The sequence below is a fragment of the Marmota monax genome, unplaced genomic scaffold (assembly GCF_021218885.2).
Source record: "Marmota monax isolate L192 unplaced genomic scaffold, Marmota_monax_Labrador192_F-V1.1 WCK01_AAM20220418_F8-fsc00009, whole genome shotgun sequence".
NCBI classification, from domain to species: domain Eukaryota; kingdom Metazoa; phylum Chordata; class Mammalia; order Rodentia; family Sciuridae; genus Marmota; species Marmota monax.
In genome coordinates, this window is record NW_026694710.1 from 27742609 (window position 1) to 27764224 (window position 21616).

General features: G+C 53.0%; 1 protein-coding gene across 2 annotated transcripts in view; it reads left to right on the forward strand.

Annotated features, from left to right (window-relative positions):
* The window catches only part of Zfyve28 (zinc finger FYVE-type containing 28), a 141631-nt gene that overhangs the window by 77745 nt on the left and 42270 nt on the right, over nt 1–21616 (forward strand). For both annotated transcript variants that reach the window (XM_046423877.2, XM_046423876.2), the window contains exons 7-8: nt 1870–1971; nt 8707–10023. In XM_046423877.2, the coding sequence (XP_046279833.1) occupies nt 1870–1971; nt 8707–10023 (1419 nt within the window). The remainder of the gene's footprint in view (nt 1–1869; nt 1972–8706; nt 10024–21616) is intronic.

Consider the following 21616-nt stretch of genomic DNA (forward strand, 5'->3'; position numbering starts at 1 on the left):
GTCCTCATCTTTAAGTTGAAGGACATAGGGAAATAGACTGAAATCCCCTGTGTGAGAGAGCATTCTCCTTAGAAGGCTTGGCACTCGCGACACTGTCAACTCTTCTCCGAGTCTCTAGCCTGCCTGCTGGCCTGCCCTGCAAATTTTGCCAGGCTCTCTGGCCTTGTCAACCAGATCCTTAAATGCTCCTCTCTCTGTCTGTGCTCTTCATTTCTGTGACCAAATTACCTGATACAAACAACTTGGGAAAGGAAAACTTTATCCTGGCTCATTGTTTCAGTGGATCCAGTCCATGGTCAGTCAGCTGCCTTGGTCTTGGCCTGAGGTGAGCCAGAACATGAGGGTGGAGGGAAGGTGGAGGGAAGCTCGCAGCCACAATACAGAACACTGAAAGAAGGAGATATGGAAGAGCAGGGATCCAGGTGTGCTGCCCGCGGGAGTGTGAAGTGGTGCTGCCGCTGTGGATAAAAGTTAGATGGTTCTGTGAACACACAATTGCGTGACCCATGTGGTGACACTACCCTGCTAGGCACATCCCCAAGAGAAATGTAAGCACACCACGCTCACACACTGTCGTTTATGGAGGAAACCACCCAGCGGTCACTGGGATGAATGGGTAAAGATGTGGTGCACACAGCGGACGTGACTCAGTTGTAAGGGCCACGAAACACTGACACATGAAGGGACCTTGACACGTGGTGCTGAGTGAAGGCAGCCAGACTTATACAGTCACCTGCCCGTCATTCCATTGCAGGAAGTGTCCCGAACAGGTGATTCCCTAGAGGTGGAGAGTAGACCAGGGTTGCCCGAGGCCAGGGGATGGTGGGGTGCTGAAGGAGGTCTTCTGGGGTGTTGAAGAGACCTGGAGCAGGTGAGCGCAGTGCATGGGAGCTTATTCAATGGCACCACCGTGCACCTGGAGCCGGTCAAGTGTGTGCTGTGTGAGTTTCATCTGCAAGCTAAAAAGAAAGAAAGACAGACAGACAGACTGGCCGGTGGGGCCTGGGCCTGACCCATCTCCAGACGTTCCCTCCCGGGTTCGCCTGGGCTGGTGGGCCTTCTGTGTGGCCATGCCTGCCGGCCTGGCTCTAGGTACTGCCCTCCTCCTCCTTGGAAAGGCCTGCACCTGGCTGTGGCCTGAAGGAGTGTGGTGCCTGCGTCCCCAAGCCCTGGGGGGCAGCAGCTATGGTGGCAGCTTCCTGAGATGCTGACAGAGGTGCCCTTGGAGCTGGGCAGGCTGCACAGTGCCTGGTGGGCTGTGGGAGCAAACGTGTTGCCATGGAATTGGGGCTGCCTAGGGGGCACTGAGCAAGGCTGGCCTCAGCAGGCACTCAGCAGAGTGCCAGGAAGTGACGGGCAGAGAGCCCAGTCCTGGCAGGGCGGGCCTGTTGGGCCATGGGCACTGTTCTAGGGGACAGCTTCCCCAGGTGGAGGTGGTGGCGAGGGGTGACCCACATGGGGCCTCCGTTCTCCAACTTGCTTTTGGGGTAGACAGGTTGGGGCTGCCTCTCATAAGCCTCCATAGACAAATTCAAACACAACTCCAGTTCTTCTGTTTCCAAGGAGATAGGTTTTCCCAGCAAACCTTGATGCTAATTTCTCTGATTGCAATGCTGATGGGTACAAGTATGTTCTTTTGATTATTTTATGACTACTCCCATGAACACAAGCTAATGAACTTCAAGGATGGTGATGTCTGGGTAATAACTTTAATTGCCTTTTTCTAAACTTGTTTAGGACCTGACCCAGGCGCAGGCCCAGGCCCAGGCTGTGCTGACCAGTGTTGGGCCAGCCACAGGGTGTGAGGCTGGGGTCCCAGCTTACCAGGCCCTCAGGGCTAACCACACTGGCTTTGTGTCTCAACTGCAGTGGCCTCGTGGTCTATGCGGATGGACCCCTGAACCTGGACCGCAAGGTGGAGGACATGTCCGAGCTGTTCCGTCCCTTCCATTCGTTGCTACGGAAAATCAGGTGGGACTTGGCGGCAGGCAGAGCGGGAGGAGCAGGGGCTGAGCCCAGTGCTCAGCCTCTCCCAGTCTCCCGCGTGCTGCGTGGCCTCGTGGTGGCCAGAACCAGCCTGCTCTTGGTCCCCACTGGGCCTCTCTAGCTGAGTGGTCCAAGTGCGGAGCCTCACTCTGCCCACCTTGCAGGCACCAGGCACTCATGGCTGGCCCTCTCTTCTCCTACACCCTGACACTCCCCTCCGGTGCCCACAAGTCGGTTGTGGTCTTTAGTTGTTGGCTGCAAGGTTTGTGCTGCTGTGTTGGAGCCCTTCTGAGACTGCACACGTTCTATTGTGTGACTGAGGTCTCTGCCCAGTGGCCTCCCCAAGCTGACAGGGCCCAGCAGTGAGGGCTAGCAGTGGCATGAAGGCCATGACCGTGAGTCCTCTGAGGGCCTCCCTGGCCTGTGGCCTTGGACACCCAGCTGTTCCTCCAGGGGCCCTGCTCCTGGATGTGGTGAGGCTGGTGGCCCTGTTCCCTGCAGCCCCCTCCCTGGGTCTGGCAGGACATCCCAAGGCTCTAGAATCTGCCCAGCACAGGACGGTCCCAGGCATGGCCAGACAGGGAAGGTTTCTCTGGAGACCCAGAGAGCACAGAACCATGTCCTGGGAGGATCCAGACAGTGAACATGGCCTTTTGGGCTGTGGGCTTCCTAGTGAGAATGGGGTCTCGAGGTCATGGGACCTTGGTGGGTGGCCCTTGGTGAGTTGGTGAGCTTGGGGTGGGAGGTGCTTCATCTGGTTTGTGCTTCATGGTGGCTGTTGACTGCTTCCCTGATCCTCTGGGGAGAAGATGGGCCTTGACACAGAGGCTTAGGTCCTGCCCTCTCTGGGGAGCTATTTAGAAGAGGAGAAGTGGTACAAGAGGGGAGGTGAGGGACAGGCCAGGAAGGAGGGGGCGGGGCCTCAGCAGATGGGGTTCTTGTAGGAGGGACAGGGTGGGTGCTGGGGATGTGGGGACGGCGTGGGGTGGGGAGAGACCCATAAGGTGATGGGGCAGCAGCTTAGTGGTAGATTGCCTGCCTAGCATACAGACGGCCCTGGGTTTAGTCCCTAATTAAAAAAAAAAATAAGAAAGCAAGAATAGAAAAAAGGAAGAGATCTAAAGAGTGCAGGCATGACTGGCTGTCTTCACATCTCTTTAAAAATGTGGGCCAGACTCCTGCTTTGGGACAGAGAGGTTGCCACAGGATGCCTGAGATCATAGCAGGCCGATTCTCCAACTGCAACAGTAGAAAAAAGTAAGCTGCAAAAGTGTGTTGTAAGGCACGGAATGGTGACAGGGAGTGTCGGATGAGCCAGAATTGGGAGAGCCGAGAACTCTTCCAGAGAGAAGGTCTGCCATCTTGCCTCGCCCTGTTTTTCCTGGGAAACAGCTGATGATTCCAGGCAGGTGTCGGTGATTGTCCAAAGCTCGGTTTTCCAGGCAGAGAATCTCTTATGAAGGAGGGAACCCAGTTGCCAGGGGCTGAGCGTCCCTGCCAGGTTCTGGGGAGGCAGCAATCTGGGCAGAAAGCTCCCCAGCAGCAGGGGAGGCTTAGGAGACAAAAGCGTGTCTGTGACACACCCTAGGCCTCCCTTTGAGACTCTGACAGACTTTGAAGCTACATGGGGACAGGCAGAGCTCGGTTTCCTGCAGCCTCTGGGGTCTGTGTGGCCAGCGACCCTCAAGGCTCAGCAGTGCTGATAGACTGAAGCTGTCACTGGGTCCTCAACTGGCTTGATATCTGAACTCAGTGTGGTAATGGACCCTCACACCTAACAGAGGAAAGGGCATTCCCTTGGGTAGAAGAAAGCACATCTGTCACTTCTTGATTAATACAGTGTCAATTATCTAATCTCAAATTGCTAAAAATGTGAAGTGGCAAGAAAATATAATTGTGATCAAAAGAAGAGCCAGAAAATTGATGCAGACTGAAGACGATCTGGATTTTAGAGTTAATATCCACAGACTTGAACACAGTTAGGATTGCTGTATTAAAGAAAATAGAAGAAAGGGAGAAATCAGGTAAGAGGATGGGGAATTAGAGAATCAGAATCTATAAAGAAGAAACAGATGGCCTAGATTCATAATGTGAAGATAAGGACATGGTGGATGGGCTTGATAGCGATTGGACCCAGCAGAACGCAGGGTGATGAACCTGAAGAGAGCTCAGTAGACAGAGCCATGGTGAAGCGCAGGGAACCAGGAAAAACAGGACCACCGCAGAACACGGCCCAGAGAATGCACAGCACCTGGCCTGACGCACCGCGGAGGCCCAGGGGAGGCAGGGAGGACGGCAGAAGAAACCTCCAAAGAAATAGTGGACAGGAATATTCTAAGACTGATAGGGAGAAATCTACCTGAAGATTCAGGAGGTTTAAGAAAACGCCAAGCAAGATATGCTCAGAACATTCCTGGATCTGTCACAATAAAATTGCAAAGTCGAAGAAAAATAATTTAAAGAAGCAAGAGAAAAGGACTTGGCACTTTGAAAGAAATGGAAGACAGACACCTTCTCAAAAAACAAATGATATAACGGGAGCCAGCCCGCCACAAAATGATACGTATTTAAGTGCTGAGAGAAAATGACAGCCAATCAGCATTTCTAACCAGAAAAAAATATCCTTCAAAAATAGTGAATTTGGCAGCTGTGCCAAACCTTGCACCACGTGCTGCAGTTGCTGCTGCTGCTCCTCGGGCTGTAGCACCATACAAGTATGCCTCTAGCGTCCACAGCCCTCACCCTGCCATACAGCCTCTGCAGGCACTCCAGCCTACAGTCCATGTGCAGGGGCAAGAGCCCCTGACTGCCTCCATGCTTGCTGCAGCACCACCCCAGGAACAGAAGCAGATGCTGGGCGAACGTTTGTTTCCACTTATCCAAACAATGCATTCAAACCTGGCTGGAAAGATCACAAGAATGCTGCTGGAGATTGACAACTCTGAGCTGCTACACATGCTGGAGTCCCCTGAGTCTCTCCGCTCCAAGGTGGATGAAGCTGTGGCGGTTCTACAAGCTCATCATGCCAAGAAAGAAGCTGCCCAGAAGGTGGGCGCTGTTGCTGCTGCTACCTCTTAGACGAGGAAAAACCAGTTCAAAAGCCAAATAACCCCTGGTGGAAATCAGCTCAAGGTTTGAAGACTTCCTAGCTTGTCCTATGGACCTCAACATCAAGAACCACAAGTTACAAATTTATTAGGTCATTTTGTATCAAAAGGTCAATTATGAAAATGCCTAGAATTTTTCAATTATAAGAATATATTCTCTGGGTTCTACTATAGCCCAGACAGTGTTAATTTTTTTTTCTACTATGGGATTTGGTCATTACCTGCCTCCCCCTGAAATTGGTTTTATTTGATGTACCCAAGTCTTAAGTTTCTCAATAAAGAAAAAAAATCTGCACACACACACAAAAATAGTGAATTTGGGGCTGAGGCTGTGGCTCAGCGGTAGAGCGCTCACCTAGCATGTGCGGGGCCCTAGGTTCGATCCCCAGCACCACATAGATAAATAGAAAATAAAGATATTAAAAAATTAATTATTCCAAAACATAAAACCAAGGGAAATTGTTATTAGCAACCTGTATGTAAAAAAAAAACAACAAAAAACTTATTAGAGTTCTTCAGAAAAAGGAAAAGATGATCTCAGATAGAAATGCAAACATAAAAGAGACTGAAGGTCATGATATGGATTGATAGAAGTGAATGTTGACAGCATTACACATAAATTAGAAGACAGGATGGACTCTTTTATATAAAATTTAAATTTTATTTAAAGCAACTAGAAAATAATGTTTATCATAGATCTCAAGAAAGCAGAAGAGAAATAACAAAACAGATATCAATGAAATAGAAAACAAGTGTACTGTAGAGAAAATTAACAGAGCCAAGAAGTTGTTCTTTAAAAAGATTGATAAAAGTGGTGAGTTTCTTAAGTTGATACTGAGAACAACTTTCTATCAATAAATTGAGCAATTCAAATGAAAAGGATAATCTCCTCAAAAAGTAACCAAAGCTGGCAGAAGAAGAGGTAGAAAATCTCTGTTAAGAACAATATATGGGGGGCTGGGAATGTGGCTCAAGTGGTAGCGCGCTCGCCTGGCATGCGTGCGGCCCGGGTTCGATCCTCAGCACCACATACAAACAAAGGTGTTGTGTCCGCTGAAAACTAAAAAATAAATATTAAAAAATTAAAAAAAAAAAACTTAAAAAAAAAGAACAATATATGGGGCTGGGGATGTGGCTCAAGCAGTAGCGCGCTCGCCTGGCATGTGTGTGGCCCGGGTTCGATCCTCAGCACCACATACAAACAAAGATGTTGTGTCCGCCGAAAACTAAAAAATAAAAATATTAAAATTCTCTCTCTTCTCTCTCTCTCTCCTCTCAAAAAAAATTTTTTTAAAAAAAGAACAATATATGTTAAGAACATTGAATTCATTATTGAAAACCCTTCTGTATGTGAAATCCTCCAGAAGTCCCCTCATTTAGGACAACGTGCACCACACCCCAGGAGCCTTGTCTTTGTTTTCTAAACAAGCTCAGCAGTGTCCCCTGTCTCCTGGGTGAGACTGTCCTGGGTCCCCAGCTCACACTGGTGTCACTGCAGGCTGGGCACTTCCAGGCTGCTCACCTGCCAGCAGGTCTCCCAAAACACGGCTTGTCCCAGGGACTTCTTCATCTCTGGATCTACCCCAGCCACATGCAAGATCACTGCTAGACACAGTACGGATATAAATATGGGCAGCAAAACAGCTTCTAGAGCTATTTTTTTAAAAAAATATACTTTTTACTTGTAGATGGACACAATACTTTCATTTTATTTTTATTTATTTTTATGTGGTTCTGAGGATGGAACCCAGTGCCTCACACATGCTAGACAATGCCCTACCGCTGAGCCACCACCCCAACCCCAGCTTTTGAGCTTTTTAGAGCTTTTAGAGGATATCAAGGAGAGCATCTTTGTGGCCCCAGATTAGGCAAAAATTTCTTTTCTTTTTTTCTTTTTTTACCAGAGATTTAACCCAGGGGTGCTTAACCACTGAGCCACATTGCCAGACCTTTTTAAATGTTTTATTTGAAGACAGGGTCTCACTAAGTTACTTAGAGCCTTGCTAAGTTGCTGAGGCTGGTCTTTAAACTTGCAATCAGTCCTCCTGCTTCAGCCTCCCGAGCCATTGGGGTTACAAACGTGCTAACATGTGCCTGTTTCTTAAATAGGACCCTAAAGTGCTAACCATAAAAAAAAAAGTGACATTGCCTTTATTAAAATTGAAACCTCTGATTTACCAAAAGATACTATGAAGAGAATGAGAAGACAAGCTACAGAGGTGAAGAATATATCCAATAACAACTCACATCCAAAATACGTAAGATCTCCAATCCATCATTAAGGAAGACAGCCCAATAAAAATGGGTAAAAGACTTGAACAGGCACTTCCCACAGAGGATATCTAAGGGATGGCACGTGTGTCAACAGTGCTCAGCCTCATGAGCCACCAGGTTGGGGTCTGCGATAAGGTGTATTGTGCACTCCCCGGAGAGGATCCATTAAAACTATCAAGAGTCCTGAGGGCCTGCCGGGCAGAGCTCTGTGTCCCAGATGCTCACCCAAACTGTGGTCCAGGCATCCCCTCCCGTGTGGAGGAGGGGAGTGCACATGCAAGTTCCCCAAGAGAGGTGGTCAGCCGCAGAGGCCGCGGCAGCCCGAACACGGACACAGGGAGGTAAACAGCAGAGACCCTGCAGCCCGGTGGTAGAGGCCTGCCCAGCATGTGGAAGACCCTGGGTTCCATCCCCAGCACCGCTCTTCAAAAAAAAGAGAGGGGCTGAGTGTCCACAGCAAGGTGCCTCGTGGTGTGGCCTCCCTTCAGAGAGCTGCCGTATCTAGCAGGGGACCAGAGGCATGGCCCCAGCTAACGTGGACGTCACACTAACTACAAACACCTTTTTAGTGAGTGTGAAGGGGTGACTGCGAGGGCCTGGGGTACTGGCTGGTGTTTTACTTCTGGTCTGAACGCCCTTCTCTTGGCGTGGTGGTCAGTCGGCTCCTGAACTGGACCCCCTGAGCACTGTGGCGTTCCTTGCCCACTGGGATTGTCAGTGGGGGCTCAACTCAGGTGTGGCCTGGACTTCTCCAGCAGGAAATGACAGGCACCAGCCTGCAGGCCCTGCTCCAAGCTCACCCTTCACTGCCACCAGGGTGACCGCAGCTCCTGGTGCCAGCTTTGGTGCCCCTTCCTCCAGGAAGCCCTCCTTCCTCCCCTCCTGTTGTCACCACTGTGATCCAGTCACTGCACAGAAGGTTGTTCACTGTCTGCCGCACACAACTGAGGGGCCCCCACGAGGGCAGGGACACACTCGCCGCTCCCTGCCTACCTCAGCACCCAGAGCCTGGCACGTGGTTGGAGCTGGGTGATTCGTGTTAAACAAAAGGGTGAAAATCTACATATGAGCCAACATATTTTTTTCACTCCTTGAGGATTGTATTCATGCAGTCAACACATTCCTAAGAATTAGGGCTTTCTTGTTGCAGTGAGAGGTCTCAGAGCCAGCATGGGCGCTCCTGGGTGAGGCATGGAGGAGAGCCTGGGCGGTTCCCTTGGGTGTCCTGGACTCCGCTGCCAGCTGGGCTGCCTGGTCCCCTTCTGCGGGGCCTGTGTCCCTGCTTGGCGGAGGACTCTGCTGTGGAGGGCCTCAGGCCTGTTTTCTTCTTTCCCTGCAGGGATTTGCTGCAGGCGCTGACAGAGGAGGAACTGCATACCCTGGAGCGGAGCCTCTGTGTCTGCCAGGACGTGGAGCTCCCCATCCGGGCAGACGTCCCGGTGCCCACTGCCCTGGCACCTGCTTTTCCCGCATCCCTTCCCCCTGAGGAGCCACTCTCAGCCGAGGCCAGGAACCCAGAGGCAGAGCTGGCCTGCTCCATGCAGTACGATGACCAGGAGCTAGAGGCGCTCAGCCGCATGGTCCACCGGGCTGGGGACGAGATGTCATCTCTGCTCTCGCCACCCAGTGCCTGCCAGTCCCCGGCACACAGGCCAGGGGCAGAGGGCAGCCCCCGAGGGGAGGCTTCTCCAGGCAGAGCGCGGCTGAAGTCGGGCAGTGACGAGGAGGAGCGGGTGTTCTTCATGGACGACGTGGAGGCGGTGGAGGCCCCTGCCAGGCTGGAGTCGCCAGGTGCTCCGTTTGGGTGGGCAGACAGTGCTGGGACCGGCCCCCAGGAGAGCCGGCAGGGCGGGCAGAGCGAGGAGGAGGGGGTCAGCAAACCTGCTGTGGTGAAGGGGGAGGACTGGAGCAATAACAACAATGAGGGTGACCACAGGAGGCTGGCCGCCCTGCCCAGCTCGACCTGCAGCTGCCTGGACTCGCAGCTGTCCCTGGACGGCTGGGAGGTGAGTGCAGATGACGCCGAGACGGCTGAGATGATCGCCCACCGGACGGGGGGCATGAAGCTCTCGGCCACTGTCATCTTCAACCCCAAGTCACCCTCCTCCCTGGACTCTGCAGTGGCCACCCAGGAAGCTCCAGGCCACGGCCTTTCCCCACTGGAGCCCGGGGCCCGGGGGGCTGGGGGAAGCTCCCACAAACTCAGCGCTGCGGCCACCAGCTGCCTCCTCCATTCCTGCGTGTGCTGTGGGAGCTGCGGGGACGGCCGGGAGGATGCGGTGGAGCACCTGCGGGAGAAGTGTGGCCCAGGGAGCGTCATCAGTGCCTCGCACCCTGCCACAGGCTTGGCCAAGGCCAGCGACAAGGGCCCCGAGGGACTGGACGAGGCCCAGCCTGCCCCTGAAGCCATCCTGCCAGTGGAAGACGCCGCCGACAGACAGGAGGGCAAGGCCTCGGCTTCTAGCAAGTGCCTGGCACACACCTCCGGCCCCCAGGAGGACTCGGCAAGCAGGCCGCACACAGAGGGCCAGGCCACGGGCCTGCAGGAGGAGCCGGAGGCCAGGGAGCGGGATCCTGGGAAGCCCTCTGCGCCCGGAAGGGAGAGTCCGCCAGCAGATGGGACCCAAGCCCAACCCCAGCACCGGCCAGGCTCCAGGTAAGGGCTGGCTCTGTTCCAGGACCAGACGGTCCTCTTCACTGGGAGCATGACTTGCGCCGGATTCTCAGAGCCTCAGAGCGTTTCCCACCAGAGACTGGAGACCACAGCAGGAGCTGGCCCAGGCCCAGGCGTGTGGCTGTGTAGGAGGGGCCGGGAGTAGCTGGCCCTGAGGCACCCACAGGATGCTGATCAGCCAGGGTGACACCCCGGCCTGACCTTGATGTTCCTGGTGGCTCTCAGGTGATATGGGCACAGTGCCAAGCCCTGGATCCGCTCTTTTGCGGCAGGGCCAATCTCTGCCCTGGTGTGACCCATGAGTAGGTGGACTGGGCAGTGGTGAGTGCTGGGGCATTCATGGCCTGCCCACGGCCGCTGGCCATGGCTGCTTACACTGTCCACCTCTCTTTGCTGACCAAATGTGAACATTCTCAGGGCTTCAGCCTGCCTGGGTTCGCTTGCAGGCCCTCTGGAGGGGGAGGTTGGGCTCTCCCCTCCCCTCTCTGCGGGGCGGGGGCTGGTGGCCCTGGCTGGACTGGGGTCTGTGGGATCCTGGCAATGCTCATTCCTTAGGCCTGAGGCTCTGCTTCCCTGGCCTCTTCCCCAGGTCTGTCCTGAGCACAGCAGGTTCTAGAGCGACCCTGGGGCAAGGTCATGCCCTGCTTCTCTGGAGTGTTGGGAGGTGCAGGTATGGCTGGGTGGCACCGCCTCAGGACGGGGGGCTGTCCTGGGGGCCACCAGGCAAGTGGGCAGAGGAGGCAAGGAGAGGAAGGGCTGTGCTGGAGGCTGGGAGGACAGCAAAGGGCCCACAGCAGGATGGGGCCAGATGAGGGCCAGGGCGGGGAGCAGCCTGTGTGAGAGGCAGGCAAGCAGGTCTTGGGGAGGGTCCCCACACCAGGGGCATGGTTTGGGACCAAGGTAAGGAAGCTTCTTCCTGGCTGTACACAGTACTGTCCCCCATGCTGTGTGTGAGAGCTGGCCAGGACCCTGTGCCCGCCACCGCCCTGGGGCTGGGCCAGGTTCTAGGCAGCAGTATCTGCGTCTGCATGGCCCCAGCCCCTGGGTCCTCCGGTCCCTCCCTGCAGACTGCCCACTCTGGGCATTATCGGTGGAGTCATAGTGGTGTCAAGGTTTGCCTGCGTTGTAGCCCCAACTGTTGGCTCCTTTTCATGGCTGAGTAGTGTCCACTGCCAGGAAGGCCACCTTCGCTTCCCCACTCACAGTACAAGGTGTGCCTTTTCCATTTCCACCGCGAGTGCTGCTGCCCTGAGAGTCGGGTGGCGTCTTTGCTCCCTGGGGGCCCCTCTGAGTGGGGAGTGGTGGGTCATGTGGTGACTGTATGCTGAACTGTTTGGAAAACTGTGACTGCTCCCAACGCTGCGAGCTCCTGCTGGTTGGCAAAGCGCCTCCCACGCCCAGTACTGCCACCTGTCCCTGCTTCTGACTCTCCTCTCCAAGCTACTCTGGACAAGTCCTGCTTCCTCTGTAGCTGAGCGGCCCTCTCGGTGGCTGGGTCAGTGGGCACTCAGTGGGGCCTGGTGCCCACCATGGGTTGTGTCCAGGCCTTGGCCTCAGGATGGTGGGAGGGCCGCAGTGGGGCCTGGCACTCGGTCCTCTGCTGGTTTTGAAAGGCCTTTTTGAGGGGCGGCCACGTTAGTGGGACGACTTGACTTTGCGGCTTTTCCCCAGGTGGGCGAAGTGCTCGTCCACACGGTTGAGTTGGAGCCACGGGAGAAGAGGGCTTTTGGTTTTGGACCTGTCCTTTGCTGTTTGTCTGGGTGACAGCTAGTGGACACCTCCATCAGACTCTGCTTGCCCGTGGCTGCTCACGTCCATATCCTGGCCTGTTCAGCTCAGTACATGTCCTAAAGCTCAGCCACAGAAAGGAGAGAAAATCCACGGGTGGCTCAGCAGGTGTCCTGCCTTCCCGAAGCATTTCCGGAAGTGCAGAGGGTCTGAGGACGAAGCACAGGAGAGGTGGCGAGGTGGTCAGGACAGCTTTGCATTGGGCTCGGGGCCTTGGTCAGCAGGGCCCCAAGCCCAGCGCTGTATTGGAAGGAGCTGGTAATCAGGCTGGCCAGGCTGGCATCCACAGCAGGACTGCACAGGGGTCATTCACTCACTCACCATTTCCACATGCTCTCAGGGGCTGAGCCAGCACTGGAGACCCACGGAGGAGCTAGATGGACGTGGCCTGTCTTCACCCAACATGGGGCTGACAAGCTGTGGGCAAAAAGGCCTGAGCAACCAGTTGCGCACAGGCAGAGACCACTGGAAGGCAAACAGGAGGCCGTGAGGCCGGCTGTGGGGCCAGCTGTGCAGCCTCGCAGGCCCTGGTGTGGTCCCCAACCTGTCCTCCCCGCCATTTCTGTGCCTGCTTCAGCTCAGTGCCTGGAAGGGCTGATGGCTTCTGGCTCTGCCTGCATTCGGCCGGTCCCACTGCAGTCCACATTTGACCCTGGGCCCCAATTGTCCAGCAAGGGCCCCTGCAACCCCTGTGGTGTGTGGCAGGAAAGCTGAGACGGGGCAACAGTCAGGCCCTGCCCTCACGGGCTCCTGGTGCCATGCCTGAGCCTGGATTTCGTGTGCTACAGATGAAGATGAAGGAGGTGCGTGGAGCTAGGGCACAGGACCCACCTGCACAAGGCCAGATGCCCCGGGCCCTAGGACTGTGGGTTCTGGTCAGGTAGAAGACAGCGTCCAGGTGGAAGGACAGGGCTGTCCAGCTAGGAGGACCAACATAGCCCAGAGACAGACTGCTGGAGCCTGGGAGTGAGGGCCCAGGCGGGAGAAGCTCAGGTGTTCCCCATAGCTTCAGCTAGACCCCAGGGAGGCAGGACATTGTCCTTGTGGACACTGCTGCGTTGGCCCTGCTGAGGAAATGTCCTTCAGCTCTGGGCTTCTTCCCTACCTTTGCAGTGGGCACAGATGAACCCGTTTAGGAATGCTGACTTTTATTTGAATGCTTATCCCCCAGCATAGCCTCACCCTTGGCCCAGAGCATTCCTGAAGCCCACCCAGCCAGCTCCTGGCCAATGACGCCTGCCATCTCCTGCCCTCTCTGTGGACATGCAGAACTGTGTCCTGTCAAAATAACACTGGCTCGGCTCCTCTGTTTTTCTGACTATAAATGTGGTCCTTGTTCATTGTAGAAACTTTGAAAAATGTAAAAAGGAAATTTAAAAAATCATCCCATCTTATGCGAAAGTTGGTTGTATTATTTTTTTCACCGAAAATGACGTTCTGATGGCTCCTCCACAGGTTCTGTGAAAACACAGCTGCAGTGGACTGTTACTAGGTCGCCAAGTACACACTGATTGACGCCTGTATCCACCTTTTCTTCTGTGTTAAATCGCCCTGGGAGGGCTTGGTTCTTCAGATCCCACCCTTGGCAGGTGATTATCACGGCAAGGTGCAGAGCATTCCAGAAGACTCTCATGTGCTTGGGTCAGCACTGACCCACCTCGCTGCCCGGCTCAGTGGGCCAAAAGTAGATTTGTTTTTCTCTGGTGGCTGGTGGCCTGGGCACTTATGCCTTCTGGGAGTGACCGTCTACCTCCCTTGCTGGCCGTCAGCTGGGACTCTGTGTTTCCCTCGCTGACCTGGAGTCCCCTCTCTGATGTGCTTGCAGTGGACAGTGACCTCCAGTCTGCTTTTTGTGGAGCTAGGGATTGATTTAAGGCCTTTGCTTGAGCCAGGCAAGCTTAGCCATGGAGCCACATCCCGGGCCCCTTGCTCCAAGCTATTACTGCCTGTGGCCCTGTTTTCAGGTCCCTGTGGTGCTGTTTTGAGGTCACTGTGTCCTGTTTTCAGGTCCCTATGGCCCTGTATGGAGGTCCCTGTGGCCCTGTTTTGGGGTCCCGGTGGTCCTGTTTTGAGGTCTCTGTGGTCCTGTTTTGAGGTCCCTGTGGCCCTGTTTTGAGGTCCCTGTGGTCCTGTTTTGAGGTCCCTGTGTCCTGTTTTGAGGTCCCTGTGGTCCTGTTTTGAGGTCCCTGTGGTCCTGTTTTGAGGTCCCTGTGGTCCTGTTTTGAGGTCCCTGTGTCCTGTTTTGAGGTCTCTGTGTCCTGTTTTGAGGTCTCTGTGTCCTGTTTTGAGGTCTCTGTGTCCTGTTTTGAGGTCTCTGTGTCCTGTTTTGAGGTCTCTGTGTCCTGTTTTGAGGTCCCTGTGCCCTGTTTTGAGGTCCCTGTGGTCCTGTTTTGAGGTCTCTGGGTCCTGTTTTGAGGTCCCTGTGTCCTGTTTTGAGGTCCCTGTGGTCCTGTTTTGAGGTCTCTGTGGTCCTGTTTTGAGGTCTCTGTGTCCTGTTTTGAGGTCCCTGTGTCCTGTTTTGAGGCCTCTGGGTCCTGTTTTGAGGTCCCTGTGGTCCTGTTTGAGGTCCCTGTGGTCCTGTTTTGAGGTCCCTGTCGTCCTGTTTTGAGGTCCCTGTGGTCCTGTTTTGAGGTCCCTGTGTTTTGAGGTCCCTGTGACCCTGTTTTGAGGTCCCTGTGGTCCTGTTTTGAGGTCCCTGTGGTCCTGTTTTGAGGTCCCTGTGGTCCTGTTTTGAGGTCTCTGTGTCCTGTTTTGAGGTCCCTGTGGTCCTGTTTTGAGGTCCCTGTGGTCCTGTTTTGAGGTCTCTGGGTCCTGTTTTGAGGTCCCTGTGTCCTGTTTTGAGGTCCCTGTGGCCCTGTTTTGAGGTCTCTGTGTCCTGTTTTGAGGTCCCTGTGGTCCTGTTTTGAGGTCCCTGTGTCCTGTTTTGAGGTCCCTGTGGTCCTGTTTTGAGGTCTCTGTGTCCTGTTTTGAGGTCCCTGTGTCCTGTTTTGAGGTCCCTGTGGCCCTGTTTTGAGGTCTCTGTGTCCTGTTTTGAGGTCCCTGTGTCCTGTTTTGAGGTCCCTGTGGTCCTGTTTTGAGGTCTCTGTGTCCTGTTTTGAGGTCTCTGTGGTCCTGTTTTGAGGTCTCTGTGTCCTGTTTTGAGGTCTCTGTGTCCTGTTTTGAGGTCCCTGTGGCCCTGTTTTGAGGTCCCTGTGGTCCTGTTTTGAGGTCTCTGTGTCCTGTTTTGAGGTCTCTGTGTCCTGTTTTGAGGTCCCTGTGGCTCTGTTTTGAGGTCCCTGTGGTCCTGTTTTGAGGTCTCTGTGTCCTGTTTTGAGGTCCCTGTGTCCTGTTTTGAGGTCCCTGTGGCCCTGTTTTGAGGTCTCTGTGTCCTGTTTTGAGGTCCCTGTGGTCCTGTTTTGAGGTCTCTGTGTCCTGTTTTGAGGTCTCTGTGTCCTGTTTTGAGGTCTCTGTGTCCTGTTTTGAGGTCCCTGTGTCCTGTTTTGAGGCCTCTGGGTCCTGTTTTGAGGTCCCTGTGGTCCTGTTTTGAGGTCCCTGTGGTCCTGTTTTGAGGTCCCTGTCGTCCTGTTTTGAGGTCCCTGTGGTTGTGTTTTGAGGTCCCTGTGTTTTGAGGTCCCTGTGACCCTGTTTTGAGGTCCCTGTGGCTCTGTTTTGAGGTCCCTGTGGTGCTGTTTTGAGGTCCCTGTGGTCCTGTTTTGAGGTCTCTTTAGCCCTGTTTTGAGGTCTCTGTGGTCCTGTTTTGAGGTCCCTGTGGTCCTGTTTTGAGGTCTCTGTGTCCTGTTTTGAGGTCTCTGTGTCCTGTTTTGAGGTCTCTGTGTCCTGTTTTGAGGTCCCTGTGGTCCTGTTTTGAGGTCCCTGTGGTCCTGTTTTGAGGTCTCTGGGTCCTGTTTTGAGGTCTCTGTGTCCTGTTTTGAGGTCTCTGTGTCCTGTTTTGAGGTCTCTGTGTCCTGTTTTGAGGTCTCTTTAGCCCTGTTTTGAGGTCTCTGTGTCCTGTTTTGAGGTCTCTGTGTCCTGTTTTGAGGTCCCTGTGGTCCTGTTTTGAGGTCTCTGTGTCCTGTTTTGAGGTCTCTGTGGTCCTGTTTTGAGGTCCCTGTGGTCCTGTTTTGAGGTCTCTGTGTCCTGTTTTGAGGTCTCTGTGTCCTGTTTTGAGGTCTCTGTGGTCCTGTTTTGAGGTCTCTGTGTCCTGTTTTGAGGTCTCTGTGGTCCTGTTTTGAGGTCCCTGTGGTCCTGTTTTGAGGTCCCTGTGGTCCTGTTTTGAGGTCTCTTTAGCCCTGTTTTGAGGTCTCTGTGTCCTGTTTTGAGGTCTCTGTGGTCCTGTTTTGAGGTCTCTGTGTCCTGTTTTGAGGTCTCTGTGTCCTGTTTTGAGGTCTCTGTGGTCCTGTTTTGAGGTCCCTGTGGTCCTGTTTTGAGGTCTCTTTAGCCCTGTTTTGAGGTCTCTGTGTCCTGTTTTGAGGTCTCTGTGGTCCTGTTTTGAGGTCTCTGTGTCCTGTTTTGAGGTCTCTGTGGTCCTGTTTTGAGGTCCCTGTGGTCCTGTTTTGAGGTCTCTTTCGTCCTGTTTTGAGGTCCCTGTGTCCTGTTTTGAGGTCTCTGCGTCCTGTTTTGAGGTCCCTTTGGTCCTGATTTGAGGTCCCTGTGGCCCTGTTTTGAGGTCCCTGTGGTCCTGTTTTGAGGTCTCTGTGTCCTGTTTTGAGGTCTCTGTGTCCTGTTTTGAGGTCCCTGTGGTCCTGTTTTGAGGTCCCTGTGGCCCTGTTTTGAGGTCTCTGTGTCCTGTTTTGAGGTCTCTGTGTCCTGTTTTGAGGTCTCTGTGTCCTGTTTTGAGGTCTCTGTGGTCCTGTTTTGAGGTCTCTGTGGTCCTGTTTTTAGGTCTCTGTGTCCTGTTTTGAGGTCTCTGTGCCCTGTTTTGAGGTCTCTGTGTCCTGTTTTGAGGTCTCTGTGTCCTGTTTTGAGGTCTCTGTGTCCTGTTTTGAGGTCTCTGTGTCCTGTTTTGAGGTCTCTGTGTCCTGTTTTGAGGTCTCTGTGTCCTGTTTTGAGGTCTCTGTGGTCCTGTTTTGAGGTCCCTGTGTCCTGTTTTGAGGTCCCTGTGGCCCTGTTTTGAGGTCTCTGTGGTCCTGTTTTGAGGTCTCTGTGTCCTGTTTTGAGGTCTCTGTGTCCTGTTTTTAGGTCTCTGTGTCCTGTTTTGAGGTCTCTGTGTCCTGTTTTGAGGTCTCTGTGGTCCTGTTTTGAGGTCTCTGTGGTCCTGTTTTTAGGTCTCTGTGTCCTGTTTTGAGGTCTCTTTAGCCCTGTTTTGAGGTCTCTGTGTCCTGTTTTGAGGTCTCTGTGTCCTGTTTTGAGGTCTCTGTGTCCTGTTTTGAGGTCTCTGTGTCCTGTTTTGAGGTCTCTGTGTCCTGTTTTGAGGTCTCTGTGTCCTGTTTTGAGGTCTCTGTGTCCTGTTTTGAGGTCTCTGTGGTCCTGTTTTGAGGTCCCTGTGTCCTGTTTTGAGGTCCCTGTGGCCCTGTTTTGAGGTCTCTGTGGTCCTGTTTTGAGGTCTCTGTGTCCTGTTTTGAGGTCTCTGTGTCCTGTTTTTAGGTCTCTGTGTCCTGTTTTGAGGTCTCTGTGTCCTGTTTTGAGGTCTCTGTGCCCTGTTTTGAGGTCTCTGTGTCCTGTTTTGAGGTCTCTGTGTCCTGTTTTGAGGTCTCTGTGTCCTGTTTTGAGGTCTCTGTGTCCTGTTTTGAGGTCTCTGTGGCCCTGTTTTGAGGTCTCTGTGTCCTGTTTTGAGGTCTCTGTGTCCTGTTTTGAGGTCTCTGTGTCCTGTTTTGAGGTCTCTTTGGCCCTGTTTTGAGGTCTCTGTGTCCTGTTTTGAGGTCTCTGTGTCCTGTTTTGAGGTCTCTGTGTCCTGTTTTGAGGTCTCTGTGTCCTGTTTTGAGGTCCCTGTGGTCCTGTTTTTAGGTCTCTGTGTCCTGTTTTGAGGTCCCTGTCGTCCTGTTTTGAGGTCTCTGTGTCCTGTTTTGAGGTCTCTTTAGCCCTGTTTTGAGGTCTCTGTGTCCTGTTTTGAGGTCTCTGTGTCCTGTTTTGAGGTCTCTGTGTCCTGTTTTGAGGTCTCTGTGTCCTGTTTTGAGGTCCCTGTGGTCCTGTTTTGAGGTCCCTGTGGTCCTGTTTTGAGGTCTCTGTGTCCTGTTTTGAGGTCTCTGTGGCCCTGTTTTGAGGTCTCTGTGTCCTGTTTTGAGGTCCCTGTGGTCCTGTTTTGAGGTCTCTGTGTCCTGTTTTGAGGTCTCTGTGGTCCTGTTTTGAGGTCTCTGTGTCCTGTTTTGAGGTCTCTTTAGCCCTGTTTTGAGGTCTCTGTGTCCTGTTTTGAGGTCTCTGTGTCCTGTTTTGAGGTCTCTGTGTCCTGTTTTGAGGTCCCTGTGGCCCTGTTTTGAGGTCTCTGTGTCCTGTTTTGAGGTCTCTGTGTCCTGTTTTGAGGTCTCTGTGTCCTGTTTTGAGGTCCCTGTGGTCCTGTTTTGAGGTCTCTGTGTCCTGTTTTGAGGTCCCTGTGGTCCTGTTTTGAGGTCTCTGTGTCCTGTTTTGAGGTCCCTGTGGTCCTGTTTTGAGGTCCCTGTGGTCCTGTTTTGAGGTCCCTGTGGTCCTGTTTTGAGGTCCCTGTGGTCCTGTTTTGAGGTCTCTGTGTCCTGTTTTGAGGTCTCTGTGGTCCTGTTTTGAGGTCTCTGTGTCCTGTTTTGAGGTCTCTGTGTCCTGTTTTGAGGTCCCTGTGTCCTGTTTTGAGGTCCCTGTGGTCCTGTTTTGAGGTCTCTGTGGTCCTGTTTTGAGGTCTCTGTGTCCTGTTTTGAGGTCTCTGTGTCCTGTTTTGAGGTCTCTGTGTCCTGTTTTGAGGTCTCTTTGCCCTGTTTTGAGGTCTCTGTGTCCTGTTTTGAGGTCTCTGTGTCCTGTTTTGAGGTCCCTGTGGTCCTGTTTTGAGGTCTCTGTGTCCTGTTTTGAGGTCTCTGTGGTCCTGTTTTGAGGTCCCTGTGGTCCTGTTTTGAGGTCTCTGTGTCCTGTTTTGAGGTCTCTGTGTCCTGTTTTGAGGTCTCTGTGGTCCTGTTTTGAGGTCTCTGTGTCCTGTTTTGAGGTCTCTGTGGTCCTGTTTTGAGGTCCCTGTGGTCCTGTTTTGAGGTCTCTGTGTCCTGTTTTGAGGTCCCTGTGTCCTGTTTTGAGGTCTCTGTGTCCTGTTTTGAGGTCCCTGTGGTCCTGTTTTGAGGTCCCTGTGGCCCTGTTTTGAGGTCCCTGTGGTCCTGTTTTGAGGTCTCTGTGTCCTGTTTTGAGGTCTCTGTGTCCTGTTTTGAGGTCCCTGTGGTCCTGTTTTGAGGTCCCTGTGGTCCTGTTTTGAGGTCTCTGTGTCCTGTTTTGAGGTCTCTGTGTCCTGTTTTGAGGTCTCTGTGTCCTGTTTTGAGGTCTCTGTGGTCCTGTTTTGAGGTCTCTGTGGTCCTGTTTTGAGGTCTCTGTGTCCTGTTTTGAGGTCTCTGTGGCCCTGTTTTGAGGTCTCTGTGTCCTGTTTTGAGGTCTCTGTGGTCCTGTTTTGAGGTCTCTGTGTCCTGTTTTGAGGTCTCTGTGTCCTGTTTTGAGGTCTCTGTGTCCTGTTTTGAGGTCTCTGTGGTCCTGTTTTGAGGTCCCTGTGTCCTGTTTTGAGGTCCCTGTGGCCCTGTTTTGAGGTCTCTGTGGTCCTGTTTTGAGGTCTCTGTGTCCTGTTTTGAGGTCTCTGTGTCCTGTTTTTAGGTCTCTGTGTCCTGTTTTGAGGTCTCTGTGTCCTGTTTTGAGGTCTCTGTGTCCTGTTTTGAGGTCTCTGTGTCCTGTTTTGAGGTCTCTGTGGTCCTGTTTTGAGGTCTCTGTGGTCCTGTTTTGAGGTCTCTGTGTCCTGTTTTGAGGTCTCTGTGCCCTGTTTTGAGGTCTCTGTGTCCTGTTTTGAGGTCTCTGTGTCCTGTTTTGAGGTCTCTGTGTCCTGTTTTGAGGTCTCTGTGTCCTGTTTTGAGGTCTCTGTGTCCTGTTTTGAGGTCTCTGTGGTCCTGTTTTGAGGTCCCTGTGTCCTGTTTTGAGGTCCCTGTGGCCCTGTTTTGAGGTCTCTGTGGTCCTGTTTTGAGGTCTCTGTGTCCTGTTTTGAGGTCTCTGTGTCCTGTTTTGAGGTCTCTGTGTCCTGTTTTGAGGTCTCTTTAGCCCTGTTTTGAGGTCTCTGTGTCCTGTTTTGAGGTCTCTGTGTCCTGTTTTGAGGTCTCTGTGTCCTGTTTTGAGGTCTCTGTGTCCTGTTTTGAGGTCTCTGTGGCCCTGTTTTGAGGTCTCTGTGTCCTGTTTTGAGGTCTCTGTGTCCTGTTTTGAGGTCTCTGTGTCCTGTTTTGAGGTCTCTTTAGCCCTGTTTTGAGGTCTCTGTGGTCCTGTTTTGAGGTCTCTGTGTCCTGTTTTGAGGTCTCTGTGGTCCTGTTTTGAGGTCTCTGTGTCCTGTTTTGAGGTCCCTGTGGTCCTGTTTTGAGGTCTCTGTGTCCTGTTTTGAGGTCTCTGTGTCCTGTTTTGAGGTCCCTGTGGTCCTGTTTTGAGGTCTCTGTGTCCTGTTTTGAGGTCCCTGTCGTCCTGTTTTGAGGTCTCTGTGTCCTGTTTTGAGGTCTCTTTAGCCCTGTTTTGAGGTCTCTGTGTCCTGTTTTGAGGTCTCTGTGTCCTGTTTTGAGGTCTCTGTGTCCTGTTTTGAGGTCTCTGTGTCCTGTTTTGAGGTCTCTGTGTCCTGTTTTGAGGTCCCTGTGGTCCTGTTTTGAGGTCCCTGTGGTCCTGTTTTGAGGTCCCTGTGGCCCTGTTTTGAGGTCTCTGTGTCCTGTTTTGAGGTCTCTGTGTCCTGTTTTGAGGTCTCTGTGGCCCTGTTTTGAGGTCTCTGTGTCCTGTTTTGAGGTCCCTGTGGTCCTGTTTTGAGGTCTCTGTGTCCTGTTTTGAGGTCTCTGTGGTCCTGTTTTGAGGTCTCTGTGTCCTGTTTTGAGGTCTCTTTAGCCCTGTTTTGAGGTCTCTGTGTCCTGTTTTGAGGTCTCTGTGTCCTGTTTTGAGGTCTCTGTGTCCTGTTTTGAGGTCCCTGTGGCCCTGTTTTGAGGTCTCTGTGTCCTGTTTTGAGGTCCCTGTGGTCCTGTTTTGAGGTCTCTGTGTCCTGTTTTGAGGTCCCTGTGGCCCTGTTTTGAGGTCCCTGTGGTCCTGTTTTGAGGTCCCTGTGGTCCTGTTTTGAGGTCCCTGTGGTCCTGTTTTGAGGTCTCTGTGTCCTGTTTTGAGGTCCCTGTGTCCTGTTTTGAGGTCTCTGTGGTCCTGTTTTGAGGTCTCTGTGTCCTGTTTTGAGGTCTCTGTGGTCCTGTTTTGAGGTCTCTGTGTCCTGTTTTGAGGTCTCTGTGTCCTGTTTTGAGGTCTCTGTGGTCCTGTTTTGAGGTCCCTGTGGTCCTGTTTTGAGGTCTCTGTGTCCTGTTTTGAGGTCTCTGTGTCCTGTTTTGAGGTCTCTTTAGCCCTGTTTTGAGGTCCCTGTGGCCCTGTTTTGAGGTCCCTGTGGTCCTGTTTTGAGGTCTCTGTGTCCTGTTTTGAGGTCTCTTTTGCCCTGTTTTGAGGTCTCTGTGTCCTGTTTTGAGGTCCCTGTGGTCCTGTTTTGAGGTCTCTGTGTCCTGTTTTGAGGTCTCTGTGTCCTGTTTTGAGGTCCCTGTGGTCCTGTTTTGAGGTCTCTGTGTCCTGTTTTGAGGTCTCTTTAGCCCTGTTTTGAGGTCTCTGTGGTCCTGTTTTGAGGTCTCTGTGGTCCTGTTTTGAGGTCTCTGTGTCCTGTTTTGAGGTCGCTGTG